Source organism: Pelodiscus sinensis, chromosome 11 (assembly GCF_052426305.1).
Source record: "Pelodiscus sinensis isolate ZL-2025 chromosome 11, ASM5242630v1, whole genome shotgun sequence".
In the NCBI taxonomy this organism is placed as follows: domain Eukaryota; kingdom Metazoa; phylum Chordata; order Testudines; family Trionychidae; genus Pelodiscus; species Pelodiscus sinensis.
This window is the reverse complement of record NC_143062.1, coordinates 52,416,805-52,436,434: the sequence shown is the minus strand read 5'-3', so window position 1 is coordinate 52,436,434 and position 19,630 is coordinate 52,416,805. Positions and strand designations below refer to the sequence as shown.

The 19,630-nt window shown below is 60.7% G+C and overlaps 1 protein-coding gene across 2 annotated transcripts; it reads left to right on the top strand.

Annotated features, from left to right (window-relative positions):
• The first annotated feature begins 9,854 nt into the window (after positions 1 to 9,854).
• On the top strand, positions 9,855 to 18,805 carry CCDC71 (coiled-coil domain containing 71). 2 transcript variants are annotated; one of them, XM_075917358.2, is made up of 3 exons: positions 9,917 to 9,991; positions 11,679 to 16,655; positions 17,223 to 18,805. In XM_075917358.2, exons 2-3 carry the CDS (start codon positions 16,417 to 16,419, stop codon positions 18,403 to 18,405), a joined length of 1,422 nt encoding a protein of 473 aa, XP_075773473.1. In that variant the 5' UTR covers positions 9,917 to 9,991; positions 11,679 to 16,416; the 3' UTR covers positions 18,406 to 18,805. The 2 variants fall into 2 exon arrangements, with proteins under 2 accessions (XP_075773475.1, XP_075773473.1); XM_075917360.2 differs by lacking the exon at positions 11,679 to 16,655 and having other exon boundaries at positions 9,855 to 9,991.
• Positions 18,806 to 19,630: the final 825 nt, after the last annotated feature.

Here is a 19,630-nt window from a genome sequence, read left to right as displayed (position 1 = left end):
TCTCCATCCACTGGGCCCTCTGCTCAGAAACCCCTGGCCTTCCCCAGCTGCTCAGTGCACCCAGCTCCACAGAGCCTCAGCCCCAGCACCGCTCCCGAGCGCCCCGCCTCCAGCCCCGTTGCCACTCCCCAGCGCTCTGACTCCAGTCCGGGCTGCTCTTCTGGCCCCCTGGCCCTGTGGCTGCAGGCCTGCTGCGGGTGCAGCTGTGTTTCAAAGTAAGGGCTGTGTAGATGTGCCCAGCTGAGCCCTGGGACTGAAAAGCAGAACTCCGATGCTTGGATCCAAATTCCCTTCAGGTCCATTGGCATTTCAGTTTCTCCTCACTGATTGTACTGGGGGCTCTGCAAGTCTCCAGCTCTCCAGGTTGTGGGGCTGGGAGGTGTGATGTGTGATGTGGGAGGTGAGCTGGGGGCGTGTGTTGTGAGAGCCGCAGAGTCCCAGGGCACGAGGGTCACAGCTTCCAAGTGCTGGTCAAGCAGGCTGCTGAGTCCAGGGCCACCTACGCTTGGGCGTGCTGATTTCCCTGCCCTCTCCGGGGTGCTCTGGGCGTGGGGTGCGGGGCGGTGAGTCCGTCTGACTCTGGGCTGGGAAGGACCCAGGGCTGCGTTCTGTCGGAAGAAGGGACGTTGGTCCGAAGTAACAAAGGGCGTTGATTGCGACCTACCGGCCAGCCCGAGGACTCCTTGTGCCCGGAGCCAGGGAAGTCGGGGGGAGGGGCTCTCTTTCGACAGAAGGGCGCATGCGGAATGGGCTGGTTGGACTCACGCTGCGCTGTTAGTGCCGCCCGCTCCAAGTTTAGCCCTGCTGTGTGGACGCGCCTGTGAGAGCCAAGTGACTCCTGCAGCACCGGGTGGCATCACGCAGCCCCCGCCACGAAGAGGAACCCTGCTACATGAGCGCATCCCAAAGCAAGGAGCAAACCCGCTACCAGGCTCTGCCAGGCGCTCTGCCAGCAGCCCTCCCGGTCTCGCCTGCCCGCTCCCGCAGCCGGGGAGCTGGGGCGGACAGTGGGAGAAGGAGCCTATGGCGGCGCGTTGGGTATCCCCCGATCCTGGACCCTGTAGCAGCACGATGAGACTCCCCAGCCAGTCGCTAGGGAGGGGCTATTGCCTCTGCGCGGCGCAGCCCAGCCTGGGTTCTAGGCGGGCACCCAAGTGAGGGGCAGGCAGGCTCAGACCCCTTGGGCGGGTCCACCCCCCCCAACCCCAGTACTCAGTGGGTCCACCCCCCCCACCCCCAGTACTCAGTGGGTCCACCCCCCCAGCCCCCAGTACTCAGTGGGTCCACCCCCCCCAGCCCCCAGTACTCAGTGGGTCCACCCGCCCCACCCCCAGTACTCAGTGGGTCCAGCCCCTCCAGCCCCCAGTACTCAGTGGGTCCAGCCCCTCCAGCCCCCAGTACTCAGTGGGTCCAGCCCCTCCAACCCCCAGTACTCAGTGGGTCCACCCCCCCAACCCCCAGTACTCAGTGGGTCCAGCCCCTCCAGCCCCCAGTACTCAGTGGGTCCACCCCCCCAACCCCCAGTACTCAGTGGGTCCACCCCCCCAACCCCCAGTACTCAGTGGGTCCAGCCCCTCCAGCCCCCAGTACTCAGTGGGTCCACCCCCCCAGCCCCCAGTACTCAGTGGGTCCACCCCCCCCAGCCCCCAGTACTCAGTGGGTCCACCCGCCCCACCCCCAGTACTCAGTGGGTCCAGCCCCTCCAGCCCCCAGTACTCAGTGGGTCCACCCCCCCAACCCCCAGTACTCAGTGGGTCCACCCCCCCAACCCCCAGTACTCAGTGGGTCCAGCCCCTCCAGCCCCCAGTACTCAGTGGGTCCACCCCCCCAAGCCCCAGTACTCAGCTCAGTCTCTTCTCTCCATGTTTGCCCAGCCAAGACTGACCCTTCTCCAGACCACCCCCCTCCTTTGGTCGGCCCCTTCCCTGCTCAGGTGACAGCCGGCCGGGCCATGGTCTACCTGCCATGAGGTCCCTCAGGACGCCCCCCTGGCCGTGCTCTCAGACGCAGGCCAGTTGGGGTCACCCCAGCCCTCGCAGCGCCCAGGGAGTGCCCAGCCAGAGTGTACCGCACGCCCCCTACGGCGCATCGCCCGGGCCTGGATGCTGGAGCCTTGTAGGTGCAGTGACTGTGGGAGCAGGGAAACCCAGCAGGGGTGTGTTCAGAGCCAGACAAATCACAACCCCGTTCCCTGAGGGGTCCCCAGGGCAGAGACGCCAAGAAGACCCTTCGGTTTCATCTGCTCAGCTTCTGGGCACCAGTCTCCCAACCCAGGCCCTCTGGCTGGAAAATAGCCCCACCCCTTCTCTGAGGCCCCGCCCCGCGCACGCCAGTCTCCTGCCTTCCGCCCTCATCTCACTGGCCTAGGGCAAGGGGCTGGCTGCAGGAGGGAGTGAGGGCTCGGCTGGGGGTGCAGCCAGAAATGAGGGGCACAGGCACTGACTTCCCCTGCAGCCGGGGCTCAACCCCCTCTCCCACCCCACCTCTTCCTGCCCTGCCTCCACCCACCCCGATTCCGTTCCTGCCCCTAAGGCCTCGCCTCCTCCAGCCCCATCTGCCTCCATCCTACCCCAGGGCCTCACCTCTTCCCCACCTCCTCCAGCCCCACCTGCTTCCATGCTACCCCTGCCCCCAAGCCTTGGCCTGCTCCTGGGGCCCCTGCACCTTGCCCTTGCCTTGCTCCAGGGAACACTGCTCCTGGCCCTCGGGGTGCTCCGGGGAACGCTGCTCCTGGCCCTCGGGGTGCTCCAGGAAACACTGCTCCTGGCCCTCGGGGTGCTCTGGGGAACGCTGCTCCTGGCCCTCGGGGTGCTCCGGGAAACGCTGCTCCTGGCCCTCGGGGTGCTCCAGGAAACACTGCTCCTGGCCCTCGGGGTGCTCCGGGGAGCGCTGCTCCTGGCCCTCGGGGTGCTCCGGGAAACGCTGCTCCTGGCCCTCGGGGTGCTCCGGGGAATGCTGCTCCTGGCCCTCGGGGTGCTCCAGGGAACACTGCTCCTGGCCCTCGGGGTGCTCCGGGGAGCGCTGCTCCTGGCCCTTGGGGTGCTCCAGGGAACACTGCTCCTGGCCCTCGGGGTGCTCCAGGGAACGCTGCTCCTGGCCCTCGGGGTGCTCCGGGGAACACTGCTCCTGGACCTCGGGGTGCTCCGGGGAGCGCTGCTCCTGGACCTCGGGTGCTCTGGGGAATGCTGCTCCTGGCCCTCGGGGTGTTCCGGGGAACGCTGCTCCTGGCCCTCGGGGTGCTCTGGGAAGCGCTGCTCCTGGCCCTCGGGGTGCTCCGGGGAACGCTGCTCCTGGACCTCAGGGTGCTCCGGGGAACGCTGCTCCTGGACCTCGGGTGCTCTGGGGAGCGCTGCTCCTGGCCCTCGGGGTGTTCCGGGGAGCGCTGCTCCTGGCCCTCGGGGTGTTCCGGGGAACACTGCTCCTGGACCTTGGGGTGTTCCGGGGAACACTGCTCCTGGACCTCGGGGTGCTCCAGGGAACACTGCTCCTGGCCCTCGGGGTGTTCCGGGGAACACTGCTCCTGGATCTCAGGGTGTTCCGGGGAACACTGCTCCTGGACCTCGGGGTGCTCCAGGGAACACTGCTCCTGGCCCTCGGGGTGTTCCGGGGAACACTGCTCCTGGACCTCGGGGTGTTCCGGGGAACACTGCTCCTGGACCTCGGGGTGCTCTGGGGAACACTGTTCCTGGACCTTGGGGTGTTCCAGGGAACACTGCTCCTGGACCTCGGGGTGCTCTGGGGAGCGCTGCTCCTGGCCCTCAGGGTGCTCCGGGGAACACTGCTCCTGGCCCTCGGGGTGCTCCAGGGAACACTGCTCCTGGCCCTCAGTGTGCTCCGGGGAGCGCTGCTCCTGGCCCTCAGGGTGCTCCGGGGAACACTGCTCCTGGCCCTCGGGGTGTTCCGGGGAGCGCTGCTCTCTTTTGTTCCCAGGCTCTGGGACTCCAGGGGAGGTTTGGGGCATGATGACGGGGCAGGCAGGGGGACATGCCAGGTCTGTCGGGCCACTCGGAAGCTGGGCTTCGGTGGTGGGCGTGGCAGAGGATGGGACGGCTGTGGGCAGGGGAGGCTGTCTGCTCTCTGTGGGCAGAGGGCGTGAGGGGTGTCACGATGAACTGCCAGGCCATGTGGCACACATGAGCTGTGGGGTGATGGAGGGAGCAGGAGGGGCGTGTGCAGGAAGCCAAGGATACAGCAGGAGCTTTGTGGAGGCCACTGGTAGCGCCCATCCCTGACAAGGTGCTGGGCTCCCTTAGGAGGCGGTCAGGGAAAGGGCGGGTCCTCACAAATGTAAAGGGCTTGCTGTGGGGGAGACGGGGCTTTAAGGGGCTCTCCCGGGGTGCTGGCAATGTGTGGGGCTGGTGGGGCGATGAGCATGTTGGGGGGTCTGGTGGGGAGACTCCCAAGAATCCGGAGCGCAAGTGGTGTTCTCCTCCATCCTCCCTGTTGAAGGGAAAGGACTGGGCAGGGATCGTCGAATTGAGGACGTAAACGCGTGGTTGCTCAGGAGGTGTCGCAGAGAGGGCTTTGGTTTCTTCGACCATGGGACTCTGTTCCGGGCGCAAGGATTGTTAGGAAGAGATAGGATCCACCTAACGAAGAGAGGAAGGAGCATCTTCGCGGGCAGGCTTGCAAACCTAGTGAGGAGGGCTTTAAACTAGGTTTGTCGGGGGACAGTGACCAAAACCCTGAGGGGAGTTGGAAAGTCGGATACCGGGAAGAAATGCAGAGAGGAAGGAGCAAGAAAGGAGGACCCATGTTTCGAATGGAGAAGATAGGGCGATCAACTGGTTACCTGAAGTGTTTGTACACTAATGCGAGAAGCCTGGGCAACAAACAGGAAGAACTGGAGGCCCTGGCCCAGAGCAAGAAATATGATTTAATTGGGATAACAGAGACTTGGTGGGATGACTCGCATGACTGGAGCGCTGTCATGGAAGGGTATAGACTGTTCAGGAACAACAGGCAGGGGAGAAAAGGAGGAGGAGTTGCACTATATGTAAGAGAGCACTATGATTGCTCTGAACTCCAGTATAAAGAGGGAGAAAAACCCGTTGAGAGTCTATGGGTTAAGATTAAAGGAGAAACAACAGCAGTGATGTTGTGGTTGGTGTCTGCTACAGTCCACCGAATCAGGTGCATGAGGTAGATGAGGCTTTCTTCGGACAACTGAGAGAAGCTTCCAGATCGCAGGCCCTGGTTCTCGTGGGGGACTTTAATCACCCTGACATCTGTTGGGAAACCAATACGGCAGTACACAGGCAATCCAGGAAGTTTTTGGAGAATGTTGGGGATAACTTCTTGGTACAAGTGCTGAAGGATCCGACCAGGGGCCGTGCGCAGCTTGACCTTCTGCTCACAAACAGGGAGGAACTAATAGGGGAAGTGGAGGTGGGTGACAACCTGGGAAGCAGTGATCATGAGATGGTAGATTTCAGGATCCTGACCAAAGGAAGAAAAGAGAGTAGTAAAATACACACCTTGGACTTCAAAAAAGCAGATTTTGACTCCCTCAGAGACCTGATGAGCAGAATCCCCTGGGATGCTAACATGAAGGGGAAAGGAGTCCAGGACAGCTGGCAGTATTTTAAAGAAGCCTTATTGAAGGCACAGAAAGAAACCATCCCGACGCGTAGCAAGAGAGGAAAACATGGTAGGAGACCAGACTGGCTTACAGGGGAAATCCTTGGTGAACTTAAGCACAAAAAGGAAGCTTACAAAGAGTGGAAACTTGGACAAATGACCAGGGAGGAGTTTAAAGGTCTAGCTCGAGAATGCCGGGGGGTTATCGGGAAGGCGAAAACGCTAATGGAATTGCGACTGGCTAAGGATGTGAAGGATAACAAGAAAGGTTTCTACAGGCATGTTAGCAAGAAGAAGGTGATCAGAGAGGGTGTGTGGCCTCTAATGGATGAAGGAGGTAACCTAGTGACAGATGATGTGGGGAAAGCTGAAGTACTCAATGCTTTCTTTGCCTCTGTATTCACGGACAAGGTCGGCTCCTGGACTTCTGCGCCAAGTGACGCAAGATGGGATGAAGATGGACAGCCCGTGGTGGGTAAAGAACAGGTTAGGAACTATTTAGAAAAGCTAAACGTACACAAATCCATGGGTCCGGACTTAATGCATCCGAGGGTACTAAGGGAGTTGGCAAATGTCATTGAGGAGCCTTTGGCCATTATCTTTGAAAAATCGTGGAGATCAGGAGAAAACCCAGATGATTGGAAAAAGGCAAATGTAGTGCCCATCTTCAAAAAAGGGAAGAAGGACGATCCAGGGAACTATAGGCCAGTCAGTCTTACCTCGGTTCCTGGAAAAATCATGGAAGGGATCCTTAAGGAATCCATTTTGAGGCACTTGGATGAGAGGAAAGTGATTAGGAATAGTCAGCATGGATTCACAAAGGGCAGGTCGTGCCTGACCAATCTGATTAGCTTCTATGATGAGGTAACTGGCTCGGTGGACATGGGGAAGTCAGTGGATGTGATAGACCCTGACTTTAGCAAGGCTTTTGATACGGTCTCCCACGCTATTCTTGCCAGCAAGTTAAGGGAATGTGGATTGGATAAATGGACGGTAAGATGGATAGAAAGATGGCTAGAAGGCTGGGCCCAGCGGGTAGTGATCAACGGTTCGATGTCAGGATGGCGGTCGGTTTCTAGTGGAGTGCCCCAAGGTTCGGTTCTAGGACCGGTTTTGTTCATCTTTATTAATGAGGGGATGGATTGCACCCTCAGCAAGTTTGCGGATGACACTAAGCTAGGGGGAGAGGTAGATACGCTTAAGGGCAGAGATAGGGTCCAGAGTGACTTAGACAAATTGGAGGATTGGGCCACAAGAAATCTGATGAGGTTCAACAGAGTCCTGTACTTTGGGTGGAAGAATCCCAAGCATAGTTACAAGCTGGGGACCAACCGGTTAAGTAGTAGTTCTGCAGAAAAGGACCTGGGGGTTATAGTGGATGAGAAGCTGGATATGAGTCAACAGTGTGCCCTTGTAGTCAAGAAGGCTAATGGCATATTAGGATGCATTAAGAGGAGCATTGCCAGCAGATCCAGAGATGTCATCATTCCCCTTTATTCGGCTTTGGTGAGGCCACGTCTGGAGTATTGTGTCCAGTTCTGGGCCCCCCACTACAAAAAGGATGTGGACGCATTGGAGAGGGTCCAGCGGAGGGCAACCAAAATGATTAGGGGGCTGGAGCACATGACTTATGAGGAGAGGCTGAGGGACTTGGGTCTGTTTAGGCTGCAGAAGCGAAGAGTGAGGGGGAATTTGATAGCAGCCTTCAACTTCCTGAAGGGAGGTTCCAAAGAGGATGGAGAGAGGCTGTTCTCAGTAGTGACAGATGGCAGAACAAGGAGCAATGGTCTCAAGTTGTGGTGGGAGAGGTCCAGGTTGGATATTAGGAAAAACTATTTCACTAGGTGGGTGGTGAAGCACTGGAATCTCCATCCCTAGAGGTATTTAAGTCTCGGCTTGACAAAGCCCTTGTCGGGTTGATTTAGTTGGAATTGGTCCTGCCTAGAGCAGGGGGCTGGACTTGATGACCTTCTGAGGTCTCTTCCAGTTCTATGGTTCTATGATTCCACGTTGGTGGTGGGGTCTTACGTGGTAGGTTTGAGTTAGTAAAGCCCTTAAGGAACCTTCTTGTAGTTGGGTGCGAGAACACCGATGTACCATCCACAGAGTGAAGGAAAGCGCTAACTGCAGCAAAATGAACTTTGAGGGATGGAATGGAAAGACCCCCATGGCTGAGGGATAAAATATAGTCAAGTATGTACTGGATAGATGCAGTCCCCGGGGTGAGTCCATTAATAGAACACCATGACGTGAACCTGCACCACTTAAACTAGTAGGCCGTGCGAGTGGTGCCTCTCCTGCTGTGCAGGAGGACGTTCTTCACGTGGTCTGAACAAGCCTGTTCAGATGGACTGAACCAGTTATGAGCCAAGAAGTCAGATGCAGGGTGCGTGGCTGCAGGTGGATGAGCCGCCCTTGGTCCTGCGTCAACAGGTCTGGCAGATTTGGTAAGGTATATTTGTTTCAGAGAGGCATTCTGTGCAGGAATGGGAACCACAACTGCCTCGCCCAGGCAGGGGCTAAAAGAATCACTGTGGCTTCGTCCATCCTGATTTTTGTCAACACCCTTGGAATAAGGACAATTGAAGGAAATGCGTAAAGAAGGGGGCCTCCCCAATGCCGGAGGATCTCCAACCTATACCTGCTCTGGAGCAAAAGCGGATGCATTCTCACTCATGGCGAATAGATCTATATATGGGAACCCCCAATGGCGGAATATATGGTGCAATGCATCTGTACAAATCTCCCACTCGTTGTCGGGCGTGAAATATCTGCTGAGGGAGTCTGCTGTGAGGTTGTTCGTGCCAGGTAAGTATGATGCTATTAAGGTTATGTTATTTTGAGTGCACCAATTCCAAAGATAGACAGCTTCTGTACAAAGAGACAGAGAGCGTGCTCCGCCTTGGCAATTGACATAGTACATGGTGGCGATGTTGTCAGTAGATTGGATATTAGGAAAAACTATTTCACTAGGAGGGTGGTGAAGCACTGGGCTGGGTTCCCTAGGGAAGTAGTGGAGTCTCCATCCCTAGAGGTGTTTAAGTCTCGGCTTGACAAAGCCCTGGCTGGGTTGATTTAGTTGGGATTGGTCCTGCCTAGAGCAGGGGGCTGGACTTGATGACCTTCTGGTGTCTCTTCCAGTTGTATGATTCTATGATAAGGGGATGGTTTGATGAGATAACATGCTCTTGGTAACTAATTGACCATTCATTATCAGTGGGCAATAGGTCAATGGAGGGATGACAGGAGTTACTATAGAGAACTTTCTGGGTGTCTGGCTGGTGAGTCTTGCCCACATGCTCAGGGTTTAGCTGATCGCCATATTTGGGGTCAGGAAGGAATTTTCCTCCAGGGTAGATTGGCAGAGGCCCTGGAGGTTTTTCGCCTTCCTCTGTAGCATGGGGCACAGATCACAGCTGGAGGATTCTCTGCATGTTGGGGTCTTCAAAGTATTTGAAGGCTTCAATATCTGAGATATAGGTGAGAGGATTATTCTAGGAGGGGTGGGCGAGATTCTGTGGCCTGCACTGTGCAGGGGGTCAGACTAGATGATCAGAATGGTCCCTTCTGACCTTGGAGTCTATGAGACTCCTGGGGCTGGCAGTGGAGGTGTGGGAGGGGAGTCATGGCAGAGGGGGAGCTGGTGGGTGGTTATTAGGTGACCTGGGCAGCGGGGGGGATTTCGGGGCCCTGCTGCGGGGGCAGGAGCCGGGTGCTGGGGGCCTGAGGGATTGGGGGAGTCAGAGGCGGGGGGGTCAGAGGATGGGGGTCATGAGTGAAGGGATCGGTGGGGGTGAGGAGGGGGAGGTCGGGGAGGGGCAAGTTTGTGTGCAAAGCCGAGGGACCTGGGGGGAGGCATCAGGTTCTTCATGGGGGCGAGTGTTGGGGGCATGTGGGTGGGGCTGAAGGACTGGGGGCTCTGGGCCAGAGGGAGCCAGGGGCATAGAGGCCCATGGGGTGCACAGGCCATGGGGGGTTATGGGGGTGGGGCCGGGGGAGGAGGGTTATGGGGGCGGGGCCGAGGAGTCAGGGGGCGGGGCCGAGGGAGGGGGGGTTATGGGGGCGGGGCCGAGGGAGGAGGGTTATGGGGGCGGGGCCGAGGAGTCAGGGGGCGGGGCTGAGGGAGGGGGGGCTATGGGGGCGGGGCCGAGGAGTCAGGGGGCGGGGCTGAGGGAGGGGGGGTTATGGGGGCGGGGCCGAGGAGTCAGGGGGCGGGGCTGAGGGAGGGGGCTATGGGGGCGGGGCCGAGGAGTCAGGGGGCGGGGCTGAGGGAGGGGGCTATGGGGGCGGGGCTGGGGCCGAGTCCGCAGGCCAGGCCGGAAGCGGAAGCGGGCGGCACTTCCGGCGCTCGGCGGGCGGCCATGTTGGAGCGGCGGCGGCGCAGCGGCGGGTGCGGGCTCCGCGGCGGCCGGTAGGTTGCGCCGGGCCCTGGTGGGGGCGCTGCCGGCTCCGCGCTGCCGCTTGCCGGGCCCGGGGCAGGAGCCGCGCCCCCCAGCCCGGACCCCGCCCCCTGGCCCTGGCCCCGCCCCCGCCCCGCCCCCAGCCTCGGCCGCTGCCCCGCGTGCGCCCGGCGCGTGTCGGGGCGGAGGGGCCGGCTCCTGTGGCACGTGCCTGCGGGGCCCGGCAGCCACGCAAAGGCCGCTCCCCGGTGTCCGTTCCTGGCCCTGCCAGAGCCGCCCCCCCCGGCGGGCCAGGCGTGGCTCTGCCCCGGGGCGGCTGGGGGCTTGCTCCCACCTCGGAGAGAGTCCCGCCGGCTGCCCGCCCCCTCGGGGCTCCGCTGGGACCGGGCCTGGGGGCCGCCTGCCTCGGGGCTGGTTCAGCGCAGGGCCTCCCTCCGCCGGCCGCCCGGCCCCCCTCGGGGCTCCGCTGGGACCGGGCCTGGGGCCGCCTGCCTCGGCTCTGGTTCAGCGCAGGGCCTCCCTCCGCCGGCCGCCCGGCCCCCTCGGGGCTCCGCTGGGACCGGGCCTGGGGCCGCCTGCCTCGGGGCTGGTTCAGCGCAGGGCCTCCCTCCGCCGGCCGCCCGGCCCCCTCGGGGCTCCGCTGGGACCGGGCCTGGGGCCGCCTGCCTCGGGGCTGGTTCAGCGCAGGGCCTCCCTCCGCCGGCCGCCCGGCCCCCCTCGGGGCTCCGCTGGGACCGGGCCTGGGGGCCGCCTGCCTCGGGGCTGGTTCAGCGCAGGGCCTCCCTCCACCGGCTGCCCGGCCCCTCCGGGCTCCACTGGGACCGGGCCTGGGGCCGCCTGCCTCGGCTCTGGTTCAGCGCAGGGCCTCCCTCCGCCGGCTGCCCGGCCCCCCTCGGGGCTCCGCCTGGGACCGGGCTTTGGGGCCGCCTGCCTCGGCTCTGGTTCAGCGCAGGGCCTCCCTCCACCGGCTGCCCGGCCCCTCTCTCCAGGCTCCGCCTGGGACCGGGGTTTGGGGCCGCCTGCCTCGGGTCTGGTTCAGCGCAGGGCCTCCCTCCACCGGCTGCCCGGCCTCTCTCCGGGCTCCGCCTGGGACCGGGCTTTGGGGCCGCCTGCCTCGGCTCTGGTTCAGCGCAGGGCCTCCCTCCACTGGCTGCCCGGCCTCTCTCCGGGCTCCGCCTGGGACCGGGCTTGGGGGCCGCCTGCCTCGGCTCTGGTTCAGCGCAGGGCCTCCCTCCACCGGCTGCCCGGCCCCCCTCCGGGCTCCGCTGGGACCGGGCTTTGGGGCCGCCTGCCTCGGCTCTGGTTCAGCGCAGGGCCTCCCTCCACCGGCTGCCGCTTTTCATGGCTCCTTGCCTGTGGCCCGGGTGCCGCTGGTGTGGGGCTGATGTAGCCGCTTGAGCACAGCGGGTCGGTGGCTGGAAGGCTGGTACGCAGTGGTGCCTTGGGACGTGGTGCGGCTTCCAGCTGCCACATGCTCCAGGTGGGTGGCATGGGGCTGCCGCGCCCAACCCCATCTCTGCAGACATGGCCATGGCTCAAGCTGAGCAGCTTGCCGGGCGGACGGTTCCTCCCCCAGCCTGCGGAGATGGCTGCGAGCTGCTGTCTGCAGGGAATGCTGCTTAGGACCGCACGCTGCAGAGCTGAGCTCTTCAGGGGAGGCTTTCGGCTGGTTCCTTCCTGAGCAGACTGTCTCTCTAGGTGCGCCCCTCTGCGGCCTTCCACCCGTGACAGGCCTCTCCAAGGAACGCTGCACCACAAGCAGCCTGCTTGCCTCTTCCCAGCCTGGCTGAAGCTTTGTGGTGCTAACCCTTCCCACTCCTGGGCCGCTCCTGCCGATTGTCAGACCATGGCCTCTGCGCTCCTGCGGACCCCTTCGTTCTGGGGCCAGCAGGCATTTCGAGGGGGTCTGCACCTCTCCCACGGGCTGGCAGTGACACTGGGTCCATGTATCTGTAGAACTGTGGATTTGCCATGCTGCTGTCTGCATGGGGCAGCACCTGGCCAGTGGGCGCGCACGCTAGGGGTGCACCACGAGGCAATGCTGTGGATTAAATGATACCCCAATGTGTGTCTATTTACGTTTGATCAGATAGTTGTTTCTTAAGCGCGGCTTTGTGTGTCCATAAGCAGCTGCAGAGTGAGGACGCGCCAGGGCAGAGAGCGCCTCCCGGCTGCCTGTAGTAAATGGCGTTTCCCAAATCCGCCGGCAGGTGGGGTGGAGCTGGCCATCTTTGTTCCCAGAGGATGGTGATCCTGCATCCTTCCACTGGCTCCCCATTCTCTCTCTTCATCCAACACCAGCTACTTGTCTTCATTGCTTCCGGGGCCTATCTCCTCCTTCCTTGGCTTCTCCCATTCCCTGGTAGGATGGCGGGGTCCATCTCCCGTGGCACCCTGAAGGTACATTCTCCCCCCCACACACACACACACTATTCCATTATCCTTTGCCAGGACAACTTCTAAAAACCGAAGAGCACCGCCGATCCCGCAGACCCATATTGGTTCATTGTTCCCTTGTGCCTGTCTAGGGCAGGGTTGGCAACCTTTGGCGTGCAGCCCAGCAGGTAGAATGCTGGTGGGTCCCATTGTGCCCACTGCCAGGCGCGGTGCAGCATGGCTACGGGGAGCTGCTGGCGGGGGACAACCCTGCAGACGGTCCCTGTAAACAGAATGTCTTGCAGCAGCTGAAGGAACTCTGTCTGGAGGTGAGGTGCCTGCTAAGGCTCCCACCGGTCCAGGGCAGCGGCTTGGCTCCCAACACCCTGCTGAAATGGTTTTCCTCCAGCTCTGCAGTGCGTTCTGACTGGCAAAACTCAGCAGTGATTTTGAGATGCCCCGGCCATGGCAGCAGCATCTGCCTTCATGTCGCTTCCTGATTGCCTGTGGCTTCCCTTTCTGCTGAGACACCTTCCATCCATGCCTTCCACAGCACCAGCAAAGCAGCAGCAATGTCTCTACGGTCCCTGAAGGCTGTGGATAATAGGGTTCGGTATACTGAGCTTATCCTCTGCATTCCTCTCTAAGCTCATGCTGGGCACTTGGAATGAGAAACTACCATTTATTTTATCACCGTTTTTTTACAACATTTCCCGAGGATAGGCCAGCTCTTAATAAATTGTATCTTAGCATGGGAAAAAGTTTAGAAAAGGGCAACAAAAGCGAGGGGCTTGGAACGGCTGCCCTATGGGGGGAGAGTAAAAATACTAGAACTCTTCATCTTAGGAAAGAGGAGACTGAGGAGGATAGGCTAGAGGTCTGTAAAATCATGGCTGGCGTGAAGAAGTGAATATGGAAAAGTTACTTGCTCCCATAAAGATAAGACCTAGGGGTCACCCAATGAAATGAATAGGTGGCAGGTTTAAAACAAAACAAGGTTTCTTCACACAGCGCACAATCGACCTGTGGAACTCCTTGCCAGAGGATGTGGTGAAGACCAGGACTTTTAACAGAGTTCAAAAAAAGGGCTAAATAGATTCATGGAGGTTGGGTCCATCAATGGCTGAGAGCCAGACTGGGCAGGACCGGTGTCCCTAGCCTCTGTGTGTCAGAAGCTGGGAATGGGTGACGGGAGGGATCACTTGATGATTCCTTCCCTCGGGGGCACCTGGTGCTGGCCACTGTGGGCAGACAGGACACTGGGCTGATGGGCCTTTGGTCTGGCCCAGCCTGGCTGCTCTGACATAAAACAGTCAACGGCGGAATTCCATCAAACATCTCGAGGGAGAATTGGTTTGGCTCCTCCTGCTCTCATCAGTGAAGCTGAACCAAAGCAGCTGTTAGGGCAAGTATCTCGTGACTTCAGCAACAATTTCTTTGCTCCTGGAGAAGATGGACTTCAGTCTGTGGCTGAAAGGTGTGAAATGGGCACTGCGGCCATGTGTTAATACGGAGCACCCTTCCATTCTAGGCATCTTTGTCCCGTGCGCATGGTCTGAGACAGTATCGCGCACATGCCAGTTGAGTCCATTACTGCTTTTGCTGCCGCGCCTTGTAACTGTTCTGTGGCGAGAGCACTTCCCGAGGTATCTGTTGTTTGTGAAAGATAAGCAACCCCATCTTCTGTTGTCACCGGGCATGGATTCTGGATCGCTGTGTATCTTGGCTGAAACTGCCGCTTCCCCTCAGTATTTCTTGCTCTGTTCAAGTTCCTTCCCGTGCTCTGTATCTAGCAGCCTTCCACCACCGTCTGCTGGGCCAGGTGGCGTGTAGCCTGGGTTTAAGGCTCAGCCATGTTGAGGAAGGTGCTGATTGTTAACAGTGGGAAAAGGAGAATTTGTGGCATAAATGAGCTGAGCTACCTTTTCATCTCTTGGTATTTGCTGGTCCTTGCGACAGAGCGGCCCGTGGTGGTTTGGCTGGAGGGCTGACATCTGCTTGCTACTGAGACTTTATCATCTGAAATACGTTTAGCTGCAGCGCTGCCACTCACAGTACCAAGGGACGACTTTGAAGCTGTTGCAGATAGAGTCCGTCTCCTACGCGTAAATGGGATCCTGAAACAGAATTAGCAACGATTGAGCAGGGATGTAACAGTGCAGTTGATTAACCAGTGAGCAAACGCTGATAGGGTAATGCTGTGGACTTTCCCTCCCCCCACCCTTGCCAGTAAATGTGTTAGCAGGCTGGCCAGCAGCCCGGCTCAGTTCCAGCTCATGCTGGGTCCAGAACCTCCCCCCGCTGCGGCTCTGAATTTAAAGTGTATTAGGAGCCAGGCGGGCAGGCAGCCCGGCTCAGTTCCAGCTCGCACCGGATCCAAGAGCTCAGACCCCCCCTTAGATGCGCTGCTGCCACCTTGTGCTGCTGCCTCTTTATCAGGGACAGCAGCGCGGAGCGACAGGCAGCCGGTCCGCGAGGGGGGCTGGTTTTTAAATAGCTCCCCTTGTGGACTAGCTCCCCCCGGCACCCTGCACTGCTGCCTCTGATACAGCGGCTGCCGGGACTGCTGACTAGTCGACTCACCACTAGGAATTCATGAGGTTCCTCGACTATTAAATTAACCGATATCGAACATCCCCGATTTTGAACAGTTCTTCTCCGCTCTTCTCACTCTATTATTTAGTTACATTTTTAGCAAGGCTGCACATCCGATTCCAAGTGACTGCAAAAGCTAAGACTGACTGGGTTCAAATGCACTTAATTGGGGGTAAGTCCCATGAAACGCACAGGCACAGCTGATTTGAGAAGTACAGACCAGGGTTCCTTGGGAGAGCTGAGTCACGCTGGAGTAAAACAAGGGCTAGAGGTTTGCCATCGCCAGTGGGCAGGCTGTGTCAAAGGAAGGGGCCTGCATTCTGTAGCCTCAGAAAGGGAAGTGTCACTCCGGGACACCTGGCAACTCTGGGTCCCTCGTACTGCAGCTCTGTGCTGTGTGCTTGGGTGAGGGATTCCAAACCTCATTAACTGATTAAACAAGCTGTGAGGGTTGGCTAAGTGACAGGCTTTTCTAGCAACTCAACACAGCAAACAGCTCGGGAATTGTCTGCCGCTGACAGGCCGAGCGCGTGCAGAGTGGTGCCTTGCAAAGGGAGCTGCACAGCCGCTCTTCACGTTCCTTCTGCCAATGGGCGCTTTCCTGCTTGTGCTGCTTGCGCCTGGCGCCTTTTCCTTTTTGTCCAGCAAACACATTTCTTTCTCCTCTTGCCAGCAGGGTCTCTCGCCCACAAGCCACGGCCCTGTTCCATGGCAGAAGTGTGGGGTTATGAGAAACTGTGTGCGCCAAATGTCTTCCCTTCTTCCCAGCCCACTCCACTCTTCCTTCCTGTGCTGCCCCTGCCATTAACCGTGTCCTAACGACCCCTCTGCTCTGGCCCCTGCATGGCCCAGCCCTGCCACCGCATGCGCACGGAACAGCGACAGCCCTACCCAGCTGGGCCTGCCTTTGCACGTGACTTGATTCTGCTGAGAGGGGGGAAGCGAAAGGCCAGACCTTTTGAGAAGCAGGCGCTGGGAATTGGGCCGGACAGACTAGAGCACGAATTAGGGATGTGAAGGACCAGGCGACAGGATAGTCGACTAGTCGCTTCCCCCCTTGCTGCCTCTGTCTGATAGAAGCAGCAAGGCGGGGAGAAGAGGAGGCACTTCAAAGCGGCAGTGCTGCTTGAAGCCTGGGGCCAGGCTCCAGGCTCCGTGCGGTGCGGCCACTTGGAAACACCGCGGAGAGCCCGGCGTCAGGTTCCCCGAGGCGTTTCCAAGTGGCAGCGCCGTACAGAGCTTGGGGTTGCGCCCACCAGACCCGGGCTCCACGCGGCGCTTTCGCCTTTAAAGTGTCGCAATAGCCCTGGGGCCGTTGCTACGCTGCGGAGGCGCCCTGGTGACTAATGGACTCTTCCACTTGCCGTCCTTCGCGGGAATCCGAGGCTGAGCGGAGGGCTGGCGTGCACGGGAGGAGACTGAATTGTAACGGTTGTGTGTTAAATGAGAGAGGTGGGGTTCATTGATGACTTTCCAAAAGTTTAAATCGTTGATTTTTGTCCCCCTGCTTTTTACCACGGCTGTCGCCTTCCTGGCCACTTGCAGCCGTGTCGGGGTTCAGCTTGCTGGCCAAGTGCCAGCCGGCTGTAGTTCTGTTCTGCCATGCTGGCTCCTGGGCGTGTGTCCTGTGCCCACTGCTGGCTCCCTGAGCACTCCGACAGGAGCTGTGAGCGCTGGCCCTCAGCCCGGCGGGCCAAGCCCCCAGTGAGTTAGGGTTCCTACACGGTAGCCAGGGCTCTGCTGTGCTCTGGTCTTATTGGAGGCCTGTTGCCTTGTCTGTGCAGAGGGCGTGGTGCTGGGTGGCCAGCGGTTTGTGGCAGCCCACTGCAGACGGGCTGGTAAGCCGGGAAGGGAAGCAGGAGGGAGGAGGCCATGCTGCCTTGGCCCATGGCTCCAGCGAAAGCACTGGAACAGGGTCAGAGACCGACGAGAGGGCTGGAGGGAAACTCCAGGAGCTCAGCCTCATCGATGGCTGCGGAAGAGGCCGAGCTGCTTGATGCGGGCCTGGAAGGTCCCCGCAGGGCGCTTTCTGGAGCCGAGAGCTCTGTGGTGCAGAGCCGGTGGCTGCAGGCTGCGGTGCGCGCGATCCGACGGGATGGGGGGAGGGTGTGGAGCCACTGGCGTGGCTGCGCTAGTGACGGGTGATTCTCTGTCCTGCGAGCGGCGAAGGGGCTGGGCGAGATGGGCGCTCTGCGCAGCCGTCCCTTCCCCGAGTGGCGCTCAGCGTGTGGGCTGTGCTAACTCTCGTCTCTTCTCCTCTCTTCCTTTGAGGTGTCCAGTGCTGATTTTCAAGGAGTTTGGGCCTCTTGGAAGCTCCTGGCCTAATGCCATGAATATTGAGGTGAACAATGGGGAGGAGAAAGCTGTCCATTCGTGGTCCAGACTCTCCTCTGCAGGACAGAAAGCCCTGGAGGAAGCTCTCAGAGTCTTCAACCCCATGTCCAAGGACCTTTCGGACACTGAAACCCAGCTGGTGGCCTTTCTCCAAGGCCTCCGGGAGGAAGGCTACCAGCCCACAATCCTAAGGAGCAAGGATGTGTATGGGTACAGCTCTTGCACGGCAGATACGCCCAGCCAGGCCCGCGAGGGGGCGGCTGCCTCGCACTGTACTCGCACTCTCGGGGGAGGCCCAGCAGTGACCCCCGAGTTGCCTGGGACCCTTGCAGGCCTTTCGGTCAGTCCGAGCGTCCCCGCCAAGCCTGGGCCTAAAGGGAGCGCCACAAACCTGCTGCTGAACTCGCTGAAAGAGACGAGGACAGGCCCCTCCAAGGCCTCCGCCATGGGCTTCCCCACCACCATGTACCCGGACGTGTATCCAGCCATGCGCCTCTCTGTCGTCCTGGAGGCCTTGGTCCCGCTGAAAGCCCCAGCGTCCTGCTTGGAGCCCAGACGCAGAGCGGGGCGCCTGGGCCTCGCCCCCTCGGACCTTAAGCTCCTGAAGGCATCTCCTTTGGGCAAGAACGCCAGGCTCCCCTCGGGGCCGCTCGAGCCCAGCGGCTGCAGACACTTGGCTCCGAGGGCGCCCGACTCGGCGTCTCTCGCTGGGAAGCTGCTGAGGGGCGCGGAAGGGGGGGTGCTGAAGGAGAGTAACGCTTGCAAAGCCTCTGGGATCCTGAACGGGAGGGTCACTGAGAGTGCAGCTCAGAGTGGCAGCGGGGGGGCCAAGGAGGGGCTGGCGGGGCGGAGCGACTGGAAGGGCGGCAGCGGTGGGCAGAAGAGGAAGAGGGCCGAGGAGGTGAAAGCGGCAGCCCCGCGGAAGAGGAGAAGCGCTGGGCCAGCCCCCAGTAGCCCGGAGCTAGGGCAGAGCGCACTGGCCCTGCTGCTGTCCCGGGCCATCAAGGTGGCCGGCTCTTCAGACGAGGAAGTGAGGAGGCGGGCGCAGCAGATCCTTAGGGTCAACCTGTCCCCTGTGATCAGAATCCAGCCACTGCCCCGCTCTCCCAACGTCCCCTGAGTGCCTCTTGCCAGCCACTTGCTTTGAATATGCCTGTGGGCGCCGGAGCCGGAGCCGGAGCCAGGCTGTGGAGACGTGTGCGAGCAGCTCGTGGCCTCTAGCACAGGGCAGCGTGCAGCGGCCGGGCCTGCAGACTTTGGCCACGGGCTCCCATGCTGTAGCTGGCCGCCGGCCGCCGAGAAGTGCAGGGAGCCGACTCCCAGCCCCAGTGGGAACGGAGCCAAACGCGAGCGCCTGTTGCTGTGCGCCTCTGGGCCTGGCGGAGGGGGCGCTTGCGCGGGGGCAGTGCCGCTCTCGGGCCGCTGGCGCACTGGGAGGCTCTGCCCTTCGCCAGCTGTACAATGATCGGTTTTATTTTGATCAGATTTTCTAACTTTATTATATCTCTGTCTCTGCACAATGGCCTGGGCCTGTCTGAAGACGCTTCCTCCGCCCTGGATTCGGGCTTAACCTGCCCTGCACTCAGCCTCTGGTGACAGGGCGCCAGGGTCTTTCCCACGGTCAGTGTTGTGCCCGGGCAGAATTGGAGCCAGGCCTTTGTCTCTGCACCGCTGCAGGTCTGTCCTGTCTGCAAAGGCCGTGCACAGCGGGGCGGCTGGCTGGGCTGCCGGCTCTGGGGGGCTGCTGGATCTCTGGGGCTGCCCCTTTCGCGAGACTCCCGGGGTCGCTGCCACAGGGCAGTGCCAAGCGCCCCACTGTTAACTGCAGAAGGGAGGTGGGGGCGGGCTGCCGGGTCTCCGCGGCCGGGCGGGCAGAGCACTCGCCCGGGGCTCTGAATGTCCCGCTGCGCGGCCGAGGACCGGAGCACGGGGGCGGGGCTGGGAGAGGCGTTCCCGGCCCTTTCACTGCGGCGGCGTTAGTTTCTGGGGTGGTTTGCTCCAGCTGAGCCCACTGCCGCTGATCTCTCACCTGGGTTACCTTGTGGGCCTGTGGGCCAGTCTGCTGCCGCGTATAAACCCTTTCTCTGCACCGCGTCTCGGCTCCGTTCTGCGGCTGCCAGCGCGGGGAGCCCCTCGGGGCGGGCAGGGCCTGGGATCATGCGTCTCACTCGCGGCTGTGCTGCTGGGAGCGTGCGGCAGGCAGCCCTTCGCTGGCTACCGGCGGGTCAGCCTTCCGGAGCCGCGCCCTCCCCCTCGCCCAAGCTGGAGGCTGGTCCGGAGCCCAGACCAGAGGGGCGTTCTCCCCCTTGGCCCTGCGGAGGCCACCCCAGTGCTGCGTGGCGGCA